We start from the raw sequence: 27,324 nt of genomic DNA, 5'->3' as shown, positions 1-27,324 counted from the left end.
TTTTTATAAAAGCCCATTTTATGATCTCTCACCTCTCAAAATCACCAAAACATCCTCAGAATATTTGTAGTTGTAACAATACGTATCAGTTAGCATTTAACCTTGCAGGGACATGATTCGAAATGATAAACATTCTTTCAAGTTTTTTTGAACATTAGATTAAAATGTTTTCTTTAAAACATTGTTGCAACTTGAAGGTAACGTTAGCCAATGGGGATGCAAATACAGGCAAAGTGGTCAGGTATAGTGGGCATGCACCGTAAGGGTGGGTGGGATGGCAGTGGGGGACTCCAGACTAATGGCCCCACTATTTCTAAAAATCTTTGCAACGGCCCTGACAACTGTATAATCCATTTGAGTTTAGGATCATACAGCTACCCTCTCTCTTAGCAAAGATAAAGAATTTAATCAAAACAGTGAGATTAAAATAACTGTTGACACATACAGTAGTCTACGGACTACAATGTCTGTGGCATAAAAACATGAGTAGTGTCTCGTGTTGGAGCGGGTGTAGCCTATCGCTAATCTTCTGTACATTGTTGTCCCCGTGTTTTGTGTTTTTCCTCTTGCACAAGGCCTCTTCTTCCAACAGTCCCCTTTAAAATGAGTGTTTTTTAATTATCTGGTTATTTAATGTGGACAGCAGCCAATGAAACAAAGGCTCCACGCAAAGAAAGACATCTCGGCTCGGGCTGCATTATCTCTAGCGCCGTTCGCCTTATCTCTGGATGTCCGAGTCTCTTGACATATATGGATAAACCCGTCACCCCGCCGCCTGATAATACAGTCCCAAAATAATCTGAGAGAGCAGCTGAGCCCCGCTCGGCGCTGCACGCTGCCGCTGAGAGAGGAAACACCGCCGTCAAATCTGCCATCAGTAATGACGAAATTCAGCTATTCTGAATACTTATCTCAGTTTCGTAACGCTGGAGGTAAATGTAATAATGTTCAGGCGAGACTGCGAGGAGATAGGAGCGGAGGAGACGGTCAGAGCGACGTAACGTCAGCGCCGGAGTGAGTCTTTTGTTGTTGGGGGCTGTTTGACACTGAGGCTGCATGTGATTGTGGATGTGTGTGTGTGCGTATTGGGGCTCCTTGTGCGCATATGAGGTCTTTTGTGCGACGTGTTTAATTTTTTCATCATTGTAATAACACACCATACCAATTACAAATGCTTATTCAAATAAAAAATGTACAAAATTTAAGATAATCACCGAAATATAAAGATTTAGGATCCATGGCTGCATAAAAACTACTGCCCTCAAACAGTGCTGATGTCTTTTTTTTCTCCATGCATTATAATTTAATATTAAGGTGGGGGAAGTAAATATTGAACATATCAAAAAATGTCATTAAACACGTTTCGCATTTGGATATTCATATGAAATTTAGATCAGATATTGGTTGATAAATATACAAATGCAGCATGAATATAACTGCATGTAAGTAACTACTACAGATATTGCTCCTCTTCGGGATTTTTTAAATAATAAAAAAAAAGGGGGAACAAAAGTCACAAAAAAACAAAACAGTGCTGATGTTTGTCTAGATTTAGTCAGTTAAAGTCTGTTTTTCTCCCTGTTTTTCAGGGATGTTGAGCCAGTGGTCTTTGCCATCAGGAGAGGGGATGTAAAGGCTGTTAATGATCTGGCAACATCCGCTCCTCTCAGTCTGCTGAAGGAGAACAAAGATGGGTGGATACCTCTACATGATGCTGCCTTCTGTGGACAGACAGAGTGCTTGAAGATCCTACTGCGGGGTATAATATTAGCCTTTTTAATAGTGTTGAAGACCATACTAACCGAGACCAAGATTTGACCAAGAGTAGAGTGTGCTGAAACTGAGACAAAACCACAACTGATTTACGTGACTGGCTGGATTTGAAGAAGGAAGATTTACATCCTATCACAGTAATTACATTAACAAATAATCTATTGTGGTCTCGGCCAGTCTCGACTAAAAATGCAGAGTCCGTTATGTCCAAGACTGAGACAAGACCAAATCAAAATGCATTTGATTCTGAGACAAAACCCTCTAAAAGTGGTCTTGACATCACTGTAAGGCGGTCATGAAGTCCCTTCTTCATGCCCCTTTGCATCTTTACACAAAATCAAATGATGGCAGTGTTATTCTGCTCTAGTGTGTGATTTTAGATAGCATGCCAGCATCGCAGAAGCAAAAGAGGCATTACATTTAACAGTGACAATCTCTAATGTGACATAAAACATGCATATCGGCATGGCAGTAACAGTAATTTACTGTCCCTTTTATGTTGTGCAGATCTCATCCTCTGCTCAGAGGGTAAGGAGCTCCAGATTCCCATTGTTTTCCCAGTTTGAGGACATTTTCAGCCGCTGTTCTTCTCCTTTGAGTTACCTGCTAACTGCTATTAGCTGCTTTTTAAATCTCCCGTAGTGGGTTGCACATATAATGCGTCATCAAAACATCGCACCCGTGCCACCCATGATCCCATCCTGTCAGCTGTCCTCTTTCCACACATGGTGTTTTAGCACTGTTACTGCCTCCTGTGTCAGTTTAAAGGCCAGACAACTCTGTCCCCCATTTAGAGATTGCACCCTTTGTACACATTGGCGCGATATTCCCGCTGTGAACAAGCAGTATAAAAGGGGCTGTTGAAAGCAGCCTAAAAGAGTGCATTTGTTCAGTGAAATCACATTAGCTCAGTGTGACAATATAAGCCAGAAAAACAAAGATCTTTTTCTGCTCCAGCCCATCCAGGTTCGGTAGACAAACGTACCTTGCAGGAGCAGACGGCCTTGCTGCTCGCCGTGTCTTGTGAACACTTGTCAAGTGCGCGCTGCATTCTGGAAGCAGGCGCAGATCCCGACATCAGCAGCAAGAACAAAGAAACCCCTTTATACAAAGGTACAGCTGTGAAATCAATTGTACACAACAGAACTATTTAGAGAGTATCGATTACCATATGACAGCCACATGACTCTGTGTGTCTCTGCAGCCTGTGAGTTGGAGAATGTGGACATGGTGAGTTTAATTATGTCCTACGGGGCCACTGTGAACCAGCGGTGTGGTCAGGGCTGGACAGCCCTGCACGAGGCTGTATCGAGAAACAACACGGAGATCTGTGAGATGCTAATAAGAGCCGGGGCTGCCATCAATCCGGCTAATACCTACAGCATCACACCGCTCATTGTAGCAGCTCAGCAAGGACAGATGAGGGCACTGTGCTACCTTATTGAGAAAGGTACTTTCTGCACAAAATTTTCCTCCTTTTTCATGTGTCTGATCCCCATTTAAAGGTTGTAAAGCAACATTTGTTTTCTGTAGGTGCAGATGTGAACATGCAAACGTGTGATGGTGTCACAGCGCTGCATGAGGCCAGTAAAAATGGCCACAAGGAAAGCGTTGCAGTGTTGCTGATGAAAAACGCAGATGCAAACAAACCCACTAACTCAGGTCTGCTTCCCTTGCACATTGCTGCTCAATATGGACACCATGAGTAAGTAACACCATACAAAATGTGTGGTTATAATGTACAATAGGAGTTTTTTTTTAATGTAGCTTTGAGAAGAGCTATAAAATATGCTTTGTTCTGCTGTCTTAAAAGGATAGTTGAGATTTTTTTTTAAAGTGGGGTTTTAAGGGGTAGTCATCCATAGACAGTACATTACATACAGTAGATGTTAGTCAGCATGGCCCCAGTTTGGAGAAGCAGGCAGGAGTCCAACATGGAAACTAAGCAATGTACTGCTGTGGAGGGCAACACAAAACAAGCAACAAAAAGTATTTTAGCCACCCAAAACAAGTTCCTAAAGCATCAATATCAGTTTAAGTGTACGCTATATTGAGAGTATTTTCACTGCTTTACCTTATTGGGAGATAGTAGTTTCCAATGGCAAAATGAAGCTGTTACGATAGCTCTCTCTTTAAAGCCAGATTTCATTGAGAAAAACAGTGATTTTACATAATTGAACACAGGAGCTGCTGGTTTACCTCTGCCTTGATCAGTTAGTTTGTTTGTGTTATTGTGTGACTTTGGCGGTTAAATGGGTTAGATCGGATTTACCAAAGTCACATAATAACACTAAATAACTTACTGATTGAAGCAGTGCTTGACCTGCTGGCAGCTGTGTTCAGTAAGCTAAAATGACTGTTTTTGCCCATGGAGTCTGGTAGCTTTGACAAGAGCATACATGAGGTCATACAATGAAGCCATTACCAGTTTCCCATCAGAACAAGCTGTCTGACATTTAGCCATGAAAATACTTTCAAAATAGCATACAATTAAATGAATGTAGATTTTTTAGGTGGAACTTTTAATAGATGGATAAAATACGTTTTGTGGTTGACCCCCATCCACAGCAATACATTCCTTAGCTAACATGTTGAACTCTAGCCTGCCTCTCTAAACTGGAAGGAAACCAACTGAAATTCGCTCTATATAACACACTGACGTCATACAACCCAACTTAAAAAAATCCAAACAATCCCATTAATATATTTTGTATCCTCATGTGTCTCCAGGATTGTGTCCCTCCTCATCTCAGTGACAAGCCGAGCTATGCTGCGCCACAGTTGTGTCACCCCCCTTCACCTGGCAGCAGAGCACAACAGACACACTGTGGCAGCTGTGCTACTCAAGACAGGTGCAGACGTAAACGCCACACTGGCCAACAGTCACTCCATCCAGTATGCTGATAGACGCCTGACAGCCCTCTACTTTGCAATCGCCAACGGCAGCACCAAGACAGCAGAGGTGTTACTGAACGCTGGCGCTAGTCTAACCCTAGACCCAGTCAGTCCTCTCCTGATGGCTGTGCGGCAGGGCTGCATCAGCACTGTGTCTTTACTGCTGGAGAGAGGGGCAGACGTCAATGCCAGGCTACCCTCTTATCCTACGACCTTCCCTTCTGTTGTTGCACTTTGCCTAAATAATCTGCCTCTACTCAAGTGTCTTTTGGACAATGGCTGCGATGCTCTCTCCTGTTTTACCTGTGCATATGGCTGTGCCCCTCACCCAGCGTCAGGAGCATCAAACACAAGAGCTGTTGGCAGCAGTGGATTTGGTTTGCAGAATGGCAGCATGCTTCCTTTCAACTGCAGTGAGACACCAGAAAGAGCAACACAGGTGTGAAAACAAGCAAAAGCAGCAACATGGCTTTCCAATTGCTAAATTTGTATTTTTTATAGTAATATTTTTTCTCTTTTTTTCAGTTCTGTGAGTGGATATCAACATCAGTTATGTGTCAATGGGCCGGACCAATCCTAGACGTGCTGCTTGAGCATGTCGGACATGTTCAGCTGTGTAGCAAGCTCACTGAACTGCTCGACAGCCGAGAAGAATGGCTTACTGTGAAGAGGAAGTCATGTAAGCATCTGAAAAAAATCTTGTCATCCTGACATGCAAACATGTCTGTCTGCTTCTCACTTCCTCATACATGCGTACAATGCAAATTTAGAAATCCTCTTTATCTTTTCTCTTGTCCAGTGTCACCTCGTCCACTGATGCACCTTTGCAGATTCAGGATTCGGACCCAAATGGGACAACACAGACTGAAATCTCTCAGAAGTCTACCTGTGCCAGACAGAGTGATCCGATACCTGAGCCTGGCTGACTGACTTTAAAATGAACTTCAAGCAGTATAGGCCTAAGAGATGTGACTAAATTTATCATGTTGTGTCTTTTTTTAGCTGAATCTGTAAATGCAATTCTCTATGTATAAAATATCTATTTATAACATGTGTAACGTGACAGCAAGTCTCTTTAATGTGTCAGTCAGAGTGTTTTGTAGTCTCACAGAAACGCTCAGTGAAAGCAAAAAGGATCTAATGCCCAGAGGAGCTCTTGAAAGAAAGTTGTATCATTTATTTAAAAATTAAAGTTTCAAACGTGCCTATCAAACATTACTTTGACAAAGAAAAAGCGATCTATGTCCCGCATTCTATTCTCATAGCTGAAAGAGAAAACTAAAACAGGATGTTCTCATTCATTTGCATGACTTTTGGTGCCAACAAAAGAAGCAGTCACTCTGTAGAAACCTAAAAGTGGAAACCTTTTAACTTACTGTCAGTTTTTCAGATGCTTGAAAGGCATCAGATTGGCATGAAAGTGGAGTTATTCTGCAAGTGCAACTTTAGATTTAAACAATAAAAATAGATGAAGCATCCCAGTAAGTGTCTCATGTAGAAATGTTGAAAGAGAAAGAAAATAATTAGTCCTATTTACACATTTTTGTGTGACTGGTCCATTAGTAGAGTAATTAAATGAATCCAAACACACTGAAGATGGGCGACTGCACGGTGGGTTTGGTCGGTATGGGTTTGACCACAACGTGCGTGTGAATTTTCTGTCCATACTCAGGTCTCTCTGTCTCTGCTGCTTTGCTCCATAATCCCAGGGGCGGATAGGGGACAACAATGTGACTGTGGAGGACCTGGTGTCCATGGTACTGGAAGGGACAGCAGGCGCACACGCTTACACAGTGGTGAGAAGTCAGGTCCAATTTCTCTTTATCCGCAGAGCTGCGCCGACTGGACGCAGACAGAGTGGCCTTTGCGTCATCATCATAACTCCTTTTCCTCTTTTCATTTTCGTTGCCCTCAGATGCACCTGCAGGGTTCTTTTTCAACAAGTGTGAGTGCTCCCTTTTAGTATGGATCAACTTTGGTTCCTCCCAAAATGAGGCTGGGAGTTGGCGTTTCCTCATAGGCACCTGCTCCACAGCACTCCCCGCATTCTCCGCACACTGCGCATCCGAGCTGGCCTTTTCTATGACCTTCACACTCTGGTGGACAGCACCCACTGGTTTGGCGCACCCATACTCAGCAGCAGACCTGTGCGTGTGGCATCTTGGGACTCTAGAGTACTTCTGTGAGAAACGTTTCAGCTGTTTCTGTAGGTATTTCCTGTGATCCACGGAGCGTCTGCACGGAGCCGACTTGTCCAAGGCCGCTTTTATATCACTGGATGCCAAATTGACAAAATTGAGCAGCGTCTTGACCTCACTGTCTGCCATTTTTGCAAAGATTTTGATCAAATCAGTCCATGATAGAGCTTGTAGTCCACCGCCAATATCTAAAGGGACATCAGACAACACATTTCAGCTTTGCGTAATTGCGCATTATTCTCTGCTATCCGCATTCAAGCCTAAATTGAACGTGGTGCCTCTAAGTTCATATATATCCAAAGAGTAATAACCTTTTACTCACCACTGCCAGACTCCCTCAAGCCACAGTCCAAGCTCAGACTTCTCTCCAGGCTGCAATAGGAGCACTTCAACAAGTTGAATGAATATAAACTCCTTGTAGTTATGGTGCTTTCCTTGAACCAATCAGCGACCCCAGGCCCCTCACAATGCACCCCAATCAGCCTCCAAGCACCCTGGTATCGAATTCTTCACCATTGCAAATTGTTGTCATGGGGACCTGGAAAAAGCCACTGAGGGGATGTGATATTTCTCCTACACGGTGATTTCCGCAAGCTGGCCAAACATCTTCTAAAATCCAGAGTTTGCAGGAATAAAGATGAGCTGCTGAAATATGCATGCATTCTCACTTTATTCTGGTTAAAGTTGTTAACATAGATACCCCCATACCCTCCCCAAGAGTGATGTCAGCTGTAGGATTTAGTGAAGGAGGAGGGGGGATCTAAAGAGTGCATAACCATGGAAAGGGGCTTGAACGCTCAAGAATCTTGTCTTTCTGTTTGCCCCCTCAATCGAGCGACACAAAGGCTGAATTACTCATTCAAACCTCACGGGACAAAGGGAAAGGAGCTGGATAGCACTCCTGCATTTGTAGTCAAACATTTAGAGACTTAAATCGAGTCGTCATGAAGGAGAAAGAGTCGGACAAAGCCCATAGAATTGCCATCAGCAAACATTTTCCTGTGTCATATTATGGGGTCTCCATGGCTCCCTCTGGCCCGCGGACAATAGCACAAGTTTGCACACTCGAATACTGTCACCCTGCCAACGGCAACAAGGGCCCAAAACAGGACAATCCCCAGAGAAAGCATGGGCTCCGCGGGGAAGGTTGCAATGGAGGAGGAAAAGGGGACTTGTGAAATGCTAATTGAGCTTCATCCCCTTATTGAAGTGGGGAAAAAAAGAGTACCTATCGTCCCATTGAAGCGCAGCAGCAGTGGAATGAGATGTGAGGAAACTGTTTGGTAAGTAACACCTCATGCTTGTGCACTATCCCCTGAGCCACTATAGCACCGGTGCAGATCATTTTTAAAACATTCTGCAGTCTTACACCAAGGCTACAGGCCATTTATTCCTGAGTGAGCTGCAGCCAACATGATTGATTGCCTCATTCACTCAGTTTGGGGTTATCTGAGGAGAGAGCCCTGCTGCAGGTCTATATGTGCTCTCACTGGTCTATCTTTTTTAGGCGGTGCATCCCTCTTGTTCTGGAGAGGCATTGTGCTCCTCTCTTCTTCCCCTTCACCTCTCTGTTCATCTGAAAAGGCCAATTAACAATGGGGCTCCCCTCCCCTGGTCTGTCACCCCACTCCTGTGCTTTTGAAGTGAGGAGAGAAAGAGAAGGAGGAAGCATAGTGGCATCCATAAATCCCACAATGTGACGCTGTCCTTGTGCCAAGACAGGTGGATGGGATGTTTGTCGAGCTTTTCAGATGTTTACTGATTTATGGAGCCTGTGGAAAACATTGACTAATTTCTATAATGAACGATCCACTTTATCTGAAGAGGGAGTCTGCACACACCAAATTCCACCTATCACATACAAATCAACAAGCTACTTAACTCTTTGAAACTTACAGCAACATCACTTTTCTTATACTGCTGTCAGACACCATCTTTCACAAGTATTCAAACCTGTGAACCCTGAGCAGATTGGTGTGGTTTCTTAAAAAAAATAAAAATAAACTTGGCAACTTGGTAAGAAATGTTCCACAAATTCCACATTTTTTTTTCATAAGGTAGGGAAAAATGTTTAGGAGAAAAAAAAGGGAAACTATATTTATAATGATCATAACTACATATCTAAATTCTGTCACAAAATTATTATATTTTTTAAGCACTGTTCCCAGGTTATTTCCTTTTTTAACTTTTATTAACTTTTTTTTTTTTCTCTTGTTTTAATACAAATTTTCAGGTAATTTTCTTGTAGCTTTCACTAAATTCTTGCAAATTTTTGGGTCATTTCTTCTTTCTTTGTTCATGGCCCTCTTCCCATGTTTTTGAAAGAAATCAAGCTAATTTGCCTAGGTTTCAAGAAGTTAAAGTGTCACTTTAATTGCTGCATGTGTGCACCAGAGATATGCACCCTACTTGCATATCTCTGCTGTAAATGCAAACTGCACTCAAAGAAGAAATGCAGCCATGGAGTGGCTATTAGAGATCTGCAATGATGCACAGCAATGTCACAAACTGCTAAACCATCTTTCCTCACAGTGTTTGCATTTTGTAACATAAATATATTAATGTATGTAATAAAGTAAAAGCCCAGTGGAGCTCTAGTGTGACTGAAATTGACTGTCTGTGCTGGCACTAGGCACTGCAGATTGGCAGTAAATAAAAAATAACTATAAAACAAGTGCAATTTAATAGTAATAAATATTATGGTAATAAACTTTATTTGTACAGCACCTTTCAAAACATAGTGACAAAGTGATTTACAATAAAACTAAACACATTTACAACAAGAAGAATGGAACGAACTAAAAGGTTTTGTTTTTTTAAAAAGTCAGAATAAAAGATAAAATATAAGAAGCCACCACTAAAATTAATTTGATTTTTTAAATTAAAATCAATAAGCTAGCAATAAAATAGACAGAAATTTTAGATTAATTCAACTGAGTGATAAAAGTATTTAGGAGAGATTTAAACAAACGTGTGCAAAAAACAACAAAAACTTCAGACAAAAATGCACTTTCAGCCCTTTTCATTACTTAATTTATCCACTTGCTCCAATGGTCTTTTATGGAGTATCTTTATGACATGTATTGCCAGACTCTCCCACTAGATGGCAATCTACCTCTTCTCCAACACAGCCAAGGCAGACTACAATAAAGGGGAAATACTCAGATAGTAAAGATAAATGTAGTGAAGTTAATTTTGTCTGAGCATTAATATTCTGTCAGTGGCACAGGGTATTAAAATCGCCTTTTGTTTGATGTGTAATATTTCTGGGCTCTGTCTGTTTGTTCGTAGAGTAGCTGATTAAGTATTTCGGCAAGAATAATAACACTGAAAAACCACAGTAATCTTATTAAGAGGTTTTCTTATCTGAGTTTAAAAGGGCTGTGATGTATGTTGTGGCAGATTGCTGCTAGTTGGAAGGAGGTGAGGCAGCAGGAAGGAACCAGGAGGATGTAGTGCTTTCCTCTTGTCAGATAATCGATACTGGGACAGACTGTAGGAGAGGATGGACGAGCTGAACCGCCGGGCGCACTATATGCCAAATCCAGGCTTGTTGTGCACTTCAAAAACTCTGAAAAATCTCTGCATTGTGTGCGCAGATGCAGTTCAGCAGCAGATGTGGATTTTCCACTCTAAAAGTCATCCACGGCTCTTGTGCATTAGCTCTCCCCATTACTGTCTGTGAAGAGCTTTTTGAAAGGCAAGAGATGTGATAAATGCTCAGCCGCAGCAAAAGGCTGTAGGGCTCGATGCTGAATCCATTGATCTTAATCCAAAGTTGTCTGAATAGTTGGCTTAGATGCTGTTTGTGTTATTTGGAATAAGCCGGCTGTGACACAATTGGCTGTCACTTCTGTTATTTAAACCACAAGCAATACTCTCAAACAGAAGTCATTTGGGCACAACAAATGATTGTGGATTTATGAAACATGAATAAGCAATGAAAATGACATACAGGCCGAGCAGCAGAAGAACCGACCTGCAAAGCAGACGTGTAAGCTTCAAGCATAACGTCTGTTGAAGTGCGTATAAGCAAGAGGCAAGAGGGTGCAGAACATTTTGAGCATCAAATACTTAATGTCCTGCATTCTTGTGAATTAAGATTTAAATATGGAGGGAGATGTGTCCCCTGTGCACAAAATGTCAACAACATTAACATGTATGCTGACTAGGAAGAGACACAAGAAGACCACAAGATGCAAACGAACTGCAGAGCCACAAAATCACTACAAAAACTGGCAAAATAACTATAGACACAAAAAGACCAAAAGGAGACACAAAATAACTACAAAAAAGGGCAAAAGAACCATAAAGAGATGCAAAACGACTACAAAAGATACAAAACAACCACCAAGAGACACAAAATAACTACAAAGTGACACAAAACTTCAACCAAATACACAAAATAGCCCCGATTAACAACAACATTGCCTCAATAAGCACAAAATTACCTCAAAGGGACCCAGATGACTACAAAAAGACACAAAACAACAAGGAGACACAAAATGAGATGCAACTAAACTGCAAAGAGACACACAACAACTACAAAGAAACACAAAACAACCACAAAATTACCTCAAAGGGATATGCAATTACCTCAAATAGACTCTACACTTACATAATGACAAAAAATTACGATGGGATACAAAAAGACCATAAAGAGATGCAAAGGAACTGCAAGGAGACACAACATAGCTTCAGAAGTTGGTGAACAAACCACAAAGAGACAGAACACCTCAAAAAGATGGAAGAAGTCTATGCGTCTTGCTCTCATGTAGGAGAGGTGGTGGGGCCCTTTTCATATCTGTGCCCAAGGCCCCGCTGTCTTTTAACCCACCCCTGGCTGCAACTAACCATTATTTTCAGAATCAATAAAAAAGTGTAAAATGTCACAATCTTTTTAAAGACATCACCAATTACTAAACCTAACAACAATGTATCCAAAATGGCTAGGTTTGTCCAATAAACAGCCCAAAACCTAAAGAAATTGAATTTACGGCTATTTTCTAGGTGGAACTTGGTATATTTTGCTGCTTTTAAATACAACCATCAATGCTCTGCAATTCCCTATCAGTTAACTGCTCTAAAACTGTGATCAGAAACAAAGTCATTGTCATTATTAGGAGTAGGTAGTACAGGGACATTTTTCATAACTGTGATGTAAAATAAGACTGTTATTATTTCACACAGATCCAAAGACCATTCTTTCTATATTCCTCCTTAATTATGACACTAAGATGAACACCAGGGTTGTATCCCCACTGTCAGTTGTCTGTTATCCCAGTAAACTGTGAATGTCACGTTGGCTCTCTCTGTACATGGCTGTGGGCTGTGGGGTAATTTCATAACTGTGCCTTGTGAGGAAGACCACCAACAATCTTATGCAACTCTGCTCTTAAAAAACATTTTAGTCGGATTCTTTGCACTCTGGCCCTACAGCATCACCTCTCGCTATCAATATGGGTGGAAAATAAAATAAATTTTAAAACGAAGCTGCAAGGGGTTTAAAAATAAACACCCAATAAATATCTTATAAATGTCTTTGCAGTTGAGCATTAAGCAGTGAATGCCAGGTTACATCAGTATTGTTTATCTCAGCCTACTTTGGGACATTGGAGTGTTCTAGCCCTGCACATCAAACATGGGTACGGCAGTGTTTTCAGTCGGTAGGCGTCTTGCTCTCTCTTTCTCTCCCCCTCTCCCTCTCTTTCTCTCCCTCTCTATCTCTCTCTCTACTTGACTTTAATTCGGTCTAGTACGCGTCATCCTTACGGACTCGCCTCCACGCATTGTGGGCTATACTTTCAGCCTGGACCACTATAAAAAAAATCAAACATAAACAAGTAAACAACAACAAACAGCTGACATTACCGACGCCTACATAACCTCTGTGTATGTGTGTGTGTGTGTGTGTGTGTTTTTTCTGTAGGGGGGGACTTTTTGAGAAGCGGAGGGTGAATTTGTTTGAGCACAAGCTGTCAGGAGGAGCTGATGTGAGCGCTGCATCAAGTGCGCGGCGGTGATGCTCCCGTATAAAACAGCCCGCTGTATTTTGGCACAGAGGGGGATGCATCAGTTTAACCCTCGGCTCTGCCCTCCGGACTCGCCCATACAGTGTTAGATAAGTTGAAGGGATGTGTGGTCTTATTGTGAGGAATCCTGCCGCACGATATTCCTGAGGATCTCTCTCTGTGTGTTCGTGTATTTTTTTTTTCTTCAACTTCGATGGCTTGAGTGGCCCATTTGCACTCATGCTTGCAGCCGAGGAGGGATGTAAGGTACGGGCCATCTACCGCCCTCACATTGCACGGAGTAGCGGCGTGATTCAGGTCGCTATCTGAGTGCCAATAAGCAAAAAACTACTTTCGAGATGTGAATTATCGAGATTTGCTACTCATTTCCACCGGCTCGCCTGTCCTATGCTATCGACAACGGGATTTCAAGAGGAAAATGATTGTGGCATAAACTATTTCTGGAGACGCTTGTCACAGATATCGCCGCTGAACTGGACAGGGTGGATGGTTATTTCCCAAACACTTCAAGCCTATGTATACTGCATTCATTTGTTGGAATCGCTGCCTAGTATCTTCGAGAACAGCGCAAGAGGAATGCTGGTCCAAGATCTAATGCCATTTACTTTAAGTTTTTGGCCTTTTTTCTTCGGTCATTGCCTTCTCTCACTGTTTTTACTCTCATGCCAGGTAAGGATCATGTCCAGGCGCGCCGCTTGTCAATTTACGCATGAGATGTTGCACTAACTTGATTTACTGGAAAAGCTGTTGAGCTTATTATCTTTTTTTAAGTAACTTGTGCTGCAATATATGCAATGCATTGTGTGTTTACAGATGTTGGGAGCCCACCTGCATGGGTAGAGTTTCCACTAAGGCATGAGAAATGGAGACACACACACACACACACACACACACACACACACACACACACTCAGACACTCAGCTCCCTTGTAGTGGGAACATGGAGTAGCCAACTGTGTTTTTATGATAACAATATTCAGTTATCCCACCAGGATCCCTGCAGCAGGCATATGTTAGTGATGAGTATTCTAACCTCTGCCCCCGTGCTGCTGCCTACAGATAGTGGTGAGCTGTTGTTCACACGCACGCAGTGTTGCCAGGGTTCATGTGTAATGTGATCTGCTTGAGTTTCCAAGTCCACCCACGCACACTCCTAGGGGCAGCCTGCTGCCCACTCTGTTGGTGGGTGGTTTCTTACAGGGAGCGGGCTGCAGCCATAGACGTGATACTATTCTGCATGTACTACATACACAGCAGCCCCGGTGACAACAACACTGGGATACACAAAAAGAATGCTGAGAGGATATCCACAGTGCTGCTAACTAAGAGGCTGCTGAGTGTTCAAGCATCTCCATTTGTGCTGCGCCGTGTTGTGCTGATGGCACTCATGAGTAATGCACTGAAGGACAGTGGCTCAGTCATTTCAATGTCTCTCTCTTTCTCTCTCCCCTCACCATAAGGGAGAACTCCAGAGGTCATGCTCACGGACTGTGGCGGAGAAAGTTAGCGAACAGTGCCAGCTGGCATGCCACTGTAGAAGATACCCTCCCCTTCCTCCTCCACCGCCTCCGCCACCTCCTCCGCGGCTACTGGGCACCACAGGTAAGACTCCCAAGGCTCACACCCCCAGGTTTCACACCTGTCTAGCTCCAAGTCTGTCTGTCTCACTCTCAGTCTGCTCTCACCCCACAGTTGGATCTTTCCAGGTGACAAGCAACTGGCTAGTCTCAAGGAACTGTTTTGACGTGGAGCGTTTCCCTTTTATGCTCAAAAGAAAAATGTACCATCAGACCCCCTGAGATTACTGTGTGAGCGCCCGTGCATGGGCACTGTTGTGCACGTGTGCGTCTGTGCGTGTGATAGAGCCAGCAGGATGTTGACAGCTGAACACAGGACTAATTTATGCCGGGTCTGACCTTGGGGAGTACCCAGCTGCCTGTGAAATCCATGCCTGCTGGGCTGCCAAGCTCAGTGGTTCAGTGGTAGGGTTTCCCCCGGAGGACCCCTGATTAAAACACAGATGAGTTCATTAAATTAGCTTTAATTTGATAGAGATAAGGGACTAATGAAGCAGCCCAGTAGTTTTAGCTGCGTTTTGAAGTTGAGCTGGCGGCAATAAGAGTGTGTGTGTATGTGTGTGTGTATATATCTCTGTGGATCCGCTGCCTGTTGCAGCACATTTTCTATCCGACACTCCATCCGAGATGGTAAATCCATTGACAGATAGGCGGACATATTTCACCAGGCTGCTCCCTGAAAGTTGATATGATTTGTATTAAGTCTCGAGCACCTTAATGAACAGTGCACTGAAATATGGGACAGGCCATGCTGATGATGCAGCCATTCTGAGCTATTACTGTGACTCCTTAGAATCACTCACCCCGAGCCCTTAATATTATGAGAAGGCAGGGACACTTAATCATCAAACTCTCAACAGGCAGCAGCGTAGAGGTTTTAATCAATCAGTTCCAATGATTTCTTTCAGTCTGGTCAATTTAAAAGGACCTCTTTCCTTCCTGACTCACCATGTGAGCTCCCTCTCAAGAGTTATAGACCCTTCTGTTAATGTTGGTCACTGCATAAACGCTGTCAGGTCCATCTGACTGTAAGCTTAGGTGCAAGGACGGGGGGGTTGAATGCCCAATTACAGCCAAACGCATGAGTGGAGCTCTGAACGCTGCATCCATAAACAGCGGCGTGTCACGATAAATATGATAAGCAGGCCAATTTCTATTCCTTTTCAACTTTACACAGAAATGTTTGCAGAGGGTGGAGACACCATGAATAATTCACTTTTTTTCTTCAGTTCTCAATTTAATCTATACGGGCGCATAATTATCTTGATCTTCCTCCAGTAGCCCAATTTGCAGAGCAGTTAGAGCTGAAACTTTGCTTTAAACTGTAGTCTTTAAAAATGCAATGAATATGCATAGCTAAAAACTGGGACAATGACGGAGATCTAATCTATCTGCTAAAAGTTTTTTTTTGAAAAGTGGAAAGAATTGGCACAACTAAGTAAGTCTGTGCGTGCTAAAAATGGTTTCCGAAGTCCTTCAAAGGAGTGGGCTTTATCACAATGAAGTCGATCCGTACCACTGACTCAATTAAATCCTACAGCCGTTGACAAAACGCAGGATTAAAATGGAAGTTTGCCTGAGAGGAGCTTTTAAATTCATAGTGACTTATGACGTGGTGAGCTGTACCGGGGAGAGCCGTGCCTTGTTATTTGCTCCGCAGAAATGTGCTGTGTTGGAAAATAGTCCACAACATTACTAAGGAGTATTTGTTGCTATGGTGTAAACCCTTCCTCTCATTCAAAACAAAATAACTGTAAACGCGGGAGCTACGAGTTTGGTATTATGTACAGCACAGTGTGTTTCCTCAGGAGCATGAAACTGGAACAAATAGATAGATATAGATATGCACATGACTAAACTGATTCATAGATGCAGGGAGGGCATCAAACGCTGCAGAAAGAGATGAGAGAAGTTGTGCATTACAGACACAAAGTTGCTGATGCACATAATGTTATACAACATTCCTGGTGAGTGGTCTTATACCACAGATCTAATGTGGAAAGAGCAGGAGGTTCCTGCAACAGTAATTGGTGTGGACAAGAGTGCTGGTGTAAGGAAGGCTGACGGGACTTTAAATGATTCATGGTGTCGGGTTGGATATCTTTGAACGTTGAACCTAAGACCTACAGAACAGGCGAGGACACAGCGACTTCCAAACTCAGAGCAGGGAAAAAAAATCACCTCCACGCTGCTTTGTTAGCGTGTTGTATAATGCAATCACTACGGATCTAAAAACTCAAGTCAGCATAGTTTTTTAAGGGACTAGGGCTGTAATCATTTTAATTTTCAACTGATTTATTTTACGTTCTACTCATTCTCTTTTTCTGTATCCAAATCTTTCTTTCCTCCTGCCCTCCTCTGTTTTTTCTCTAAGTGGCAGAGCCCATGGTGCCCTTGTTGAGGCCCTGGTGGATGGAGATGGACATTATAGTGCTTGGAACAGTTGGCTGTGCCTCAGTCGTCTTCCTCCTCTCAGCCATCATCATCTGCTACAAGGCCATCAAGAGGTTGGATGTCTCTTTTTTGTTATGTACTTGTAGTTAGTATCTCAAATGTTTTCAAGTGATGACATATTGAAATAGGAACTGTCACAGGCAGGCTACTCAACATATCATGTGTAATTTGACCCATGGGAGACTGTACTCTGTGTGTGAGGCTAAGATGACCCTGTCATCACCCTGCTGGGTCACACTGAGGTCAGAGGTTAGATCATGGAATGGGTTATAAATGCCACCAAGATAGATCCACTATGCAGAGTCACCGGGAAACATCCTACAGATTAATTTATCGAGGTGCACCGAGACCTGACTTTACGACACAGTGTTGATTTTAATTTGCATAAGTGTCTAAAGCTTCCTAGAATGGCAGCTGGATTCATGAAAGTGAAAGCACGAGGCGAGCAGAGGAATCCCAAGACGCCGCAGTTGCAGCGGGAACTGTTTCCCCCATTTGGCTTATTAGAGAAAAAGGCTGCGTGAGGTTTTAGCCCGCAGCACAACCCAGACCCAATTCTCTGTGTGACATTCAGGCAGCACGGTGTCACACATGCACTCTGACATCCACGTTAATGTTGGCAGACATTTAACAAACACACACATCGTGCAAAGCGCTGCACATGCACAGGGAGGCATGCAGAGAAGACTTGCGTGTGCACCCATCCATTAAGTCACAACATCTTTACATTCGTAGATTCATCATCTTGGCATATTTACACACTCTATAAAATATGGCGTAAACATTGACTCTCACACACTCAATGTGAGAACAGCCACAGATGTGTGTGCTAAATCAGAGAGCTGCTTCTATTATTTATGTGTGTTTAAATTGATTTAGTATCATACCTTATTACATTTATGGAATTATATTAAGCCTGCATGCCCGATATGGCTTTCCTCAGCAGAACTCTATTTCTCCTTTCTTTAAACAACAAATAGGCAAAGTCAGGCAGCGGAAGTAATGGGTGGTTGGCTCAGGAATTCATTATGGCAATTCTCCAGCCCCCTGTGTAGCCAAGGGGCACCTTTTTTAATGCAGCAGTGGTAGGAAAGTGTTGTTGCAATACGGGCTCTAGCCCCAAACCCAAGTCATTATTTATGAATTAATTTGCGCAGTCATTCAGTCGCAGGCCACATCTTTTATACATGCAAGCGGGTCGTGTCCTGAAGCTCTGTGGGCTCTAGACTGCAGACTTTGTGCCACGCCAAGCTGCCCTCCACTCTGAATGAGAAGGGAAAAAACACACAGGTCCAGCCAGACTGGCCTCATTAGACATTCATTAGTCACCAGCCAATAGAAGAGCCGTCCAGGGAGAAAATGTGATTCCTTTAACATTTATCACAGATTCTCTAATCATCACTGAGAGGAAACAACACGGCGAAAAGGACAGAAAAGACGTCTACGAAAGCAAGCAAAGGCAGTAATTGAGCGTCTCAGTCAATAACAATGAGAGAGAGGGTTTGTCAGTGAGAATAACACAGCCAGTTATATATAGCCCCTCCAGCTCCTCAGTGCTCCGGGCTTTCCCAATGAAAATCAGCTGGCCGAGGGCCAAGGCCTGAGCACCACAGACAGCAGAGGAGCTAGCTCTATGGGTCCCAGCCCTCCTGGCCTTTTGTTATTTTTTATAATCTTTGTCTGCCAGTCATGTGTCAGAAGCAAAGGGGCTGGAAAGGAAAAACACTTCCATACAATTCTATTCAGAGTCCACAGCACCAGGGAGGCTGGTGTGTGCAAGCATAGAGAAGAGGATTCAGACACACGCTGCGTTTTAGTGTTGCTGTGCCATCCAAAGCAAAAGACATGATGCTGCAGTCCAGGCTGTCAGCCATCCAAGAAGCCAAAACAAACAAAACTCAAACCAACTGACTAATGAAGCTAGATGCTTTTCCCAATCACTTAACGCTCTGGGAGGCTTGTCCAAAGACAGATAATACATCACAGCTGCTCCTGTCCAAGGGCAATACAGTATATCCAAAACACTCAACCATAGATACAATGAAAAGAGAATATTTGTCAGGCAGAATGGCTTTAAATCCAATATTTACTGATACATTTTTAATCTCCTCTGTTTTATTTTCAAAATGACTGTACCGGCAGCATCAAAACTGGTGACAGATTCATACAGTCTGTTTTTTAATGCGTTTTCTTTGAACTGTAGCATGTTACTCTAATTTCCAGATGGCTGGAGTAATTGTAAACAGCTCAACACATGTCCCAATTTCACCATGATCCATTCCCCAAACTTCAAACAGCAATGTGCGCTGTGATTGCACAGCTTTGATATGAAATATTCATCTAACCTGTGAAGTGTTGTGTTGCCACCTGCCATGTGTCAACAGCATGGCATCTATTATTGAAGGCCTGGGTAGAGGTCGGTTTGAGGCCCCAGTGCTTTGCCCTGTGTGGTGGCCCGAAGCGACATGGTCAGTCTGAGAAAAGATTACATCCTGGGAGAAATAAACAGGGCCCAAGCACCTTCCAGCAGGCTGTACATCACCCATTTGAGACGGCATTTTGCAACTTAACAGATGAAATCCTGACCTGCCAAAAATATTCCAAAATAAAATCATTACTGAGCTGCAAACACGTTGCATAACGTTGAACGAATATCGACTTTATGACATTTTATTCCAAGGAGAAGAATCCCCAGACTGGTTGTAAACATCATCGTCTGTCCCTTAGAGAAAACTTTGGTATATCCCAACTCCCCAAGCTGCAGCTGCATCAGCCAATCAGCCAATCGTCTCCCCTGCGGCACAATGTGTTTCCACCCTGGGGCTGGACAGTTTCTATTCTGAGGCTGTCCCCGGGTCCCACAGGGACACAGCAAGCAGCATCTGTCCTACATGGCCGGCATGTATCCCTGGTGTCCTAAGCCATATGACCCCTCCCAGCTGACAGAGTCCCACAGGAAGTCTTAGTCATCGTTTACAACTTTTCTTGAGAGACAACAGGTCACATCTCTAACAACCCCAACAACATAGATTAAATGCAGTGTGTGAAGTTTTAGGTGACAGTTATTCACAATCATCTTGAACATACATGACACTAAAAATATTAGGCTAATGCAAATATCTTTATCGAACTGAATCTGAAATTGCAAAGAAAGCTCAATTTACAGTGTTTAAGGGACAGTTCATTCTAAAATTAAAATTACATATTTTCCCTCTTACCTGTAGCGCTATTCAGAAATCTAGATTGTTGTGGTGTGAGTTATCTAGTGCTGAAGATATCGGCCATAGAGATGTCTTCCTTCTCTCCAATATCATGGAAATAGACAGCACTCAGCTTGTGGTGCTCAAAGTGCCAAATACACTCAACAACAATGTCTTTTTTCAGAATTTAGGACCGTATTTCTCAAGGTAATCAACAGATCTTATTGAGAACAGTTTCATGTAGGAACTATATTTTCTCTATCGATCTACACCCACCAGTCATATCACAGCACAGGAGGAAGCATACCACTAGCTCACCTAGCACCACTGAGCCAGCTAATGTTCCAACCAATAGTTGTTGAGATATTCCTTTAAAAACAACAAATTTAATACAAATAGTTGCACTAGAGTAAAATTGGGATCACCACAGTCTGCAGGATTTATCCTCTGAGGACCATAAATGTCTGCAAACTTTCATGGCAATCTTTCCATCAGTTGTTGATGCATTTCAGTCCAAAGTGGTGGAGTGACAGATAAACTGAAATTGCCTTAGAGCCATATCTTAAAATTACAGCGGATGCAAAATGAGGTTGTTTACATTTAAACCCCATTGTGATGTATTTTTTACTGAGTCAAAACTCTTTAAAGACTGGTAAAGATTCTGAGCGTGACATTGTTGACAGATGAAAGTGTCTGAACAACAGGAGGTGGAGGGGCGGATGTGGTTCAAGGCACTGAAATGACAGCTGAAAAACAGCCAAGACAGGAACAGTTTTGAAACCTGACAGCAACAAGATGGTTGATTAACGGGTGTGGCAAAATGAGATCGTCCAAAGTGTATAGGAGCAACGAAAAAGGACAGCAAAAAAATTGAGTTGACAGCAGGGGGAAATGAGCATGTGCATCAAAAGTCCACATCCTAAATCCACATCCATTTACTAGGCTATCAATCATATTATATCCTGGGGAAATGTCACACACACACACAAAAGCATTTTCATGACATAAATTGAAAGACTTTACATCAGTTGTCAATTTATGTTTTACAGCCTCAGTGTAAGACGATGTGTAAATACATAAATGTATATTGCAATCCAATATGTGAGGCATAAAAAATGCTTCAATTTCGAAGCTTGCAATGCTTGCATGGTGCATTTTCACTGAGATGCTTTCAAAGATGTTGATTCAACTCAATGTTAAGGTTTTGAGTTCAACAGAGAATATATAATGCAATATCATACAACAACAGCCACAATGCTTTCTTAAAGGGTAACTCAACAACTTTTTTTCTCAACATGGATAATATTTTCCCATGTTGTTGTGTCTAAGTGACTCTTGCAAACAGACATTTTAACCCATTAACACCTGCATCGACATCGGTTTTCCTCTGCTGCATTCAGACGCCTTTCACAAGTATTTAAACCTTCAAACTCCAAGCAAATTGATTTGATTTCTTCTGAAAACATAAGGCAAAAGGCAATAAGCAACTTGGCAAGAAGTGTCCCGCAATTTGCAAGACATTAATAGATTAGTAAAGTATTTTGAAAAATGAAATAAGGGGAAATTTTCCAGAGAACTATATTTCTAATTATCATAGTTATTGAAAATAAAATTATTTAGCAGAATATTTTTTTACACTTCTTTTCATTTACTCTCCCCTTTGTTTGATACTTCTTTTTTTGTGCTAATATTCACCTAATTTTCTTGTACTTTTGGTAATGTCTTGCCCTCTTGCAATGTTTTTGAGAGAAATCAAGCCAATTTGCTTAGGTTTCAAAGGGTTAATAATTGACCCATAGCTCAATCTGACAAATAATCGGCGTGTTGCTTAAACTGTTAGCTTCCACAGCTTGCCAGCCCTAAACCTTAGTAGGAAACACACTGTTTATCTATGCTAATTTATCGTGAGGCGTTCAGATACTCTCCTCCAAGAGCAATCTTTAGCCCTCAGTCTTCAGCAGACTTCAACAGCAATAACAATACAGGGCCGTCTCGTGAAGTTATGCAGAAGCCCCGATCTTATCTGGACACTTTTATACTGGCTAACATCAGTCATTGTAGCAGGCTATCTTCACATGCTGTATGAGGGAGAGCGGCTTCTCACAAAACACACCCAGCACTACGCCATGCTCACACAGGTTACCGCGAGGCTACCGGCCTTACAGGTGAGGCGATTACATAACAATGACAGCTGTCAGTGTCACAGACATATCCAAAGATGCTATAAGTAACTTTTTTTCACACCGAGGCCATCAAAAGTGTCTTCACTATAAGGTGGTGTTAGCGTTTGCCAGCCTTAGTTTTCTTTGTAACGTTTAGCTAAGTTAACGTTAACGGTTTTCAACTGTGTGGGCTGTAGCTACAACTTTTTGCTACAGTTAACACTGATGTTTGGTTGTCAGAGGACAAAAATACTAAGACTAAGTTGAACAGATGACACCACGAGCTACAGTTACGAAGTCTAAATTGGCCATAATGTTAGCGGCTGTTAGCTAACTTTAGCTAACGGTGCCTAGAAAAAAAATTGCTTCAAGGTGACGTTTTACACAATGTTGCCGACATAATGTATGAAGCTATACTTGTCACTTTGTAGCAAATTTTGTTAACACTATGTTGGCTTACCTTAGAACAAATGTGGATATCCTTGTTTATCTTCTTTACATTGATCTGACTGTGTCTTGCCACACAGTTTAATCCAAATGAGACACTTAGCTCTGTTTATGTGGGGTTTACGGAACGGGATAAAATAAACTCCATTCTCTAGTCTCTAAGGATACCCCCCATGCACATTGTTTGGCAATTTTTTTTAAGTTATAGCTGCATAAATTTAAATAAAACCGCAGGAAAATCAAAACTTCGGATGATTTTCTTCGAGCAGGATGTCCGCGTGCATCGTTTAGCTGTACGAAATGTGATTGGCTTCTGCCATTCGGAGGCGGGGCTTAGCGATAATTTAAATGTCAGAAACACTAGCGGCAAAGACCATGAACTACTACCTGTACCAGACTACAAAAGGCTGTTGCAGCAAAAGCACCAAGTATAATGTGTAATAAATTGAGCAGTTGTGCATTTTATTGATTATCAGTTTAACTATCATCTGTGAGAGGCAGATTTTGCTATTCCTTTTTAAAAAGTTACAAAGTCTCTTTAGGGCAAGACACCCCAGGTGAAAACATTTTCATGGAATTTTGAGATTTTGGGCCATGTTTCTTCCATAACATATCTCCTTTCAGAATAATGGACAGAAAACATCCAGTATACATTTAGGTGTTTATTTTAGTTCAGATTTATGTTCTAATAATTTATGTAAGAAGTGCATTTTTAATTGATTAATTAATTATTTGCATATTTGAACATACTTTTATTTTTAAAAAGTTGTATTACAAAATAATCATTTTTTTTATGTAAGCAATCAACTGGGGAAGTTTTATGGTGATATCTACTAGATAAAAGTTTGACATTATTCACGTGTAATGTGTACCCCCCTTAAAAAATAAAAATAAAAATGCTTATCTGATCAGTTTCAACAAAAGCTAAACAAAATTAACATAAAAACATAGTTTTCCTGGCAGGGCTGGTGTATTGGATTGCATTATGTCATGTATGAGCTCATTTCACCCTGTAAGGATTCCCTCACTGTTCAATGCACGAGAAGGGAAAAAGATTTGTGCTGGACTGGACTGGGAATGACTGTTCGTCAAAGTTGGACCGTCCAGCCAGGGCTTTCAGAGGAGAGCAGAGGAGATGCTGAGCTAAGATGTCGCTCAAGGGTCCTCTGTGGCAAGGAAAGCATAGTACAGTGTTGAGTGGGACAATGACTGTACTAACTGTATTCAGATCTGTCTCCGAGTTACATAAGCCCAAGCAGGGGAGAGCAGCTGAGGGGGTCGGCGCAGAAGCCACAGTACACTGGACAAATATAATAACCACAAAGGCACCGAAGAGTGCATGAAAGGGGCTGCATTGAATGATACTGCTCTTCACAGGCCAGTAGCAGCACGGGGATCATGTGTTGCGGCTTTACTTTGCACCAGAACGTACTCACTTAAAGGACGACAGCGCAACCAGTGCTGAGAGGAGGTTATGTATCGATGTTATTCCCAAGTTGTTTTGACAGCCACACACATACTCATTACTTAGCGGGAAGATTGCATCTACCAGTCAGAGTAGGTAATTGCCTTATTCCCCGTGTTGCAATGTATCTTTCCCTCCTGTCTCGTTGCAAAAGTGACCTTTGAACATTGAGCTTATTAGAACGGATCGCTGAGACTGGCGTATCCACCCAGAGAAATCAAATCAGCCTAAAGGTTAACAGTCTAGAAACTCTGTTTAATGACATGGCCTTCAGCTGTGGGCAAATGTAACTCTCTTGTCAAGGAATCTTCACCTTATGAAAATGTTTATTCACAGGAAACCACTTCGAAAAGAGGAGAACGGAACGAGTCGTGGGGAATATGCCATGAGCATCCGTAACAAGAAGGCCATGGGTACGAACAACACTGTGGTATAGACTGACTCCTGGTCGATGCAGGAAGTGACATCACCATTACCGTCTCTCACCTTACCTCCCCTCCGAATACAACAATCCCCTCTCACCCAGAATGCAACAGGGTTTTACCCAAGGTTTTTCAAATAACCTTCCCTTTTTGCTTGGCATGTTGCCCGGACTGAAGACACCATTCAGCTCAAGAAGAGCTGCAAAAGATGGAAGGGGAAAAAAAAAAATCAAACCAGAAAGGACGGAGTGAAAAATCCACAAACCCCCATGGTGTTGAAAGTGGCACAGCAGGCTGAACATTATGCTCTTAGTAACAGCAAGTGTTGCTGACAGGCTGGTTGGCTGCTGGCTGGAGAGGGACTGTCTGCCAGTCTGCCGCAGATCCAGACCTCACACACTGTTGACATCTGCAATGGAACAACAGACAATACAGCAGCCCTGCAGTCCCACGGGCGGCCGGACAGGACAAGCCCATCACACACAATAAATAACGTGCATGCAGTTTTTACAGAGAATGCAACATTTTTTTATAGTCCGATCCCCACACTGTCCATCTCTTGTTCTCCTTTTTTTTTTTGAGACAGATGCTCTGAGAGAGGCATGATGTTCCTGTCAGTCCTGGCTCTGAGATGTGGATTCATATGACTATGCAATTTAAAGAAATCCATACATTTAAAAAAAGAAAAAAAAAGGAGGCAACATCATCAACATGGGACATTCTGGTTATTTTGCCAAAAATGCCACTGAAGACTTAGGCTCAATGTGATATACTTCAGTCATTCATTGATTTATTTGCTCAGTTTATCAACTTTTGAATTTATTTTTCTACTTAAAAGAGAAAAAAAATGTCTTGTAAGTTACTCACATCTTTACAAACATCTTGATGAGTTTTATTTCTTGATAGCTCTGTTTTTTAAAGTGAATAATTTATAAACTATATTATTCATTTGTGATGCTCCAATGCTTTAAGCCTGCTGTCAGTTTGTTGAGACACTGATGCAGAAAACGCGCTTGCTCTGCAAAGAGTTTTGCTATCAGTTGTTTTGTCTCTGGGTGTTTGATATGCTTTTCTCTGTTTTCCTGAGACTTCAGCTAAAAAAAAAGTCAGGGGTCTCTATGATGTGCTATGTGAATGTGTGTTTTCCAAACATTATTTCTGTGCTGCATCAGTCCCCATTTTTGATTTATCTCAATGCAAGCCCCCTCTACAAGGTAAACCTGCTACTACAAGTCATTTGGGTAACCCTTTGAAACCTGGAGTGACATCACTTTTCTTGTGCTGCTTTCAGACGCCTTTCACAAGTATTTAACCCTTTGAACCCTGACTGGTTTGGTGTGATTTCTTTCAAAAACGTAGGGTAAAAAAAAGGCAATGAGCAAATTAATAAGAAATGCTCAACAATTGCAAGAAATTAGTAGATTTTAAAAATAACTTTAAAAAAGCTAGGGAAAACCTAATTAATTATCATAATTGCATGTTTAAAATGATGTTACAAAATGATTCTAATTTTTGGGCATTTTTCTCCACGTCTTGTTTGCCTTTTTTCAGGTCATTTTCTTGTACTTTTCAAATTAATTTCTTGCTTATTTTGGGCACATTGCCTTCTTCCCATATTTTTGAAAGAATTCAAGCCATTTTGCTCAGGGTTTAAAGGGTTAAATCTTCAGAGTCTTGGGGTCAGCTAGATGCCTTCAGCCATGCTTTGTTTGGTTTTGACAATCTTCATTTTTCCATCTGTCAAGAAGGGCTTAGCCCATCGCTATAGAAACAGGGGACATGAGCCCAGGGCTGACCTTGTGACTGGTGAGAGACAGGAGACTTAGCCAATAGCCAGAGATCAGGTTGCACAGAGGATGGCCTCAGCAGGGATATGCGTGTGTGTCTGTGTGTGTATGTGTGACTCAGTGCTGTCACAGGCATCCTCCACATCCCCGCTGGAAAAACACAACTGAGCTGAACTGGAGCATCACTCAACGCTGCTCTGCTTTTATACATTAAATCTGTGTGTGTCTGTGCGTGCACGCATCAGTGTGTGATTGTGTGTGTGCGAGCATGTCTGTCTGTGAGCGTGCATGCAGATGAGTGTACTAAGTGAGAGTGGGCTGTACTCTGTGGCTGTCGGTTAAGTAAAGATATTGGCTAAACTGTGGAAAAATTTGGAAAAACACGCTTGCATCTAAACATGCACAGATATTAGCTAACAATATACCCCACCATGTACCTATATGAGAGAAATGATGGATGCATGAATGTAAATATTGATATTTAAATATCTGCCTTCTGGACTGTTAATTAATGTACAGTGTAACAGAACATATGTTTATACATAGTTAAACAATGTGCTACCATTTAGAATAATGTCAATGTTGTCATGTTGATGGAGCAAGCCATTAATGTATATATGGCAATCAATAGTACACACACAATTTATGCATTATACCAAACAGATAGAAAGATGTGCATAAGTTGATTTCATTGCTGAGTTTTTCAGTTGTAAATAAAACTGTACATAACAACAGAGCTACAGTCTATTGTGTTTAACCCGTTAAAACCTCAATCAACTTGTTCTGTGTTCAGATGCCTTTCACAAGCTATTTAAACCTTTGGAACCTGATCAGATTGGTTTGATATCTTACAGAAACATGGGGGGTCGGAGGGGGGAATGGCCAAAAAATTAGTTTAGAAAATCATCTCCA

At 42.0% G+C, this 27,324-nt stretch overlaps 3 protein-coding genes across 3 annotated transcripts; 2 read left to right on the top strand and 1 right to left on the bottom strand.

Annotated features, from left to right (window-relative positions):
• Positions 1-481: 481 nt before the first annotated feature.
• Positions 482-5,721, top strand: LOC121953790 (ankyrin repeat and SOCS box protein 2-like). The gene is made up of 8 exons (XM_042501009.1): positions 482-1,014; positions 1,590-1,759; positions 2,731-2,886; positions 2,978-3,223; positions 3,307-3,478; positions 4,504-5,107; positions 5,194-5,347; positions 5,468-5,721. Exons 1-8 carry the CDS (start codon positions 881-883, stop codon positions 5,596-5,598), a joined length of 1,767 nt encoding a protein of 588 aa, XP_042356943.1. The 5' UTR covers positions 482-880; the 3' UTR covers positions 5,599-5,721.
• Positions 5,722-5,824: 103 nt separating this feature from the next.
• Positions 5,825-7,328, bottom strand: LOC121953791 (protein FAM181A-like). The gene is made up of 2 exons (XM_042501010.1): positions 7,189-7,328; positions 5,825-7,054 (listed from the first exon to the last, which is right to left on the bottom strand). The coding sequence occupies exon 2, from the start codon at positions 6,993-6,995 to the stop codon at positions 6,240-6,242; it is 756 nt and encodes a 251-aa protein (XP_042356944.1). The 5' UTR covers positions 6,996-7,054; positions 7,189-7,328; the 3' UTR covers positions 5,825-6,239.
• A 5,625-nt stretch (positions 7,329-12,953) lies between these two features.
• prima1 (proline rich membrane anchor 1) lies at positions 12,954-25,335 on the top strand. The gene is made up of 4 exons (XM_042501011.1): positions 12,954-13,567; positions 14,359-14,500; positions 16,850-16,982; positions 24,540-25,335. Exons 1-4 carry the CDS (start codon positions 13,286-13,288, stop codon positions 24,637-24,639), a joined length of 657 nt encoding a protein of 218 aa, XP_042356945.1. The 5' UTR covers positions 12,954-13,285; the 3' UTR covers positions 24,640-25,335.
• The last annotated feature ends 1,989 nt before the right edge of the window (positions 25,336-27,324 follow it).

The sequence above is a fragment of the Plectropomus leopardus genome, chromosome 14 (genome assembly GCF_008729295.1).
Source record: "Plectropomus leopardus isolate mb chromosome 14, YSFRI_Pleo_2.0, whole genome shotgun sequence".
NCBI classification, from domain to species: Eukaryota; Metazoa; Chordata; class Actinopteri; order Perciformes; family Serranidae; genus Plectropomus; species Plectropomus leopardus.
Note: the sequence above shows the minus strand (reverse complement) of the source record. Positions and strands in the feature narration are given on the sequence as shown.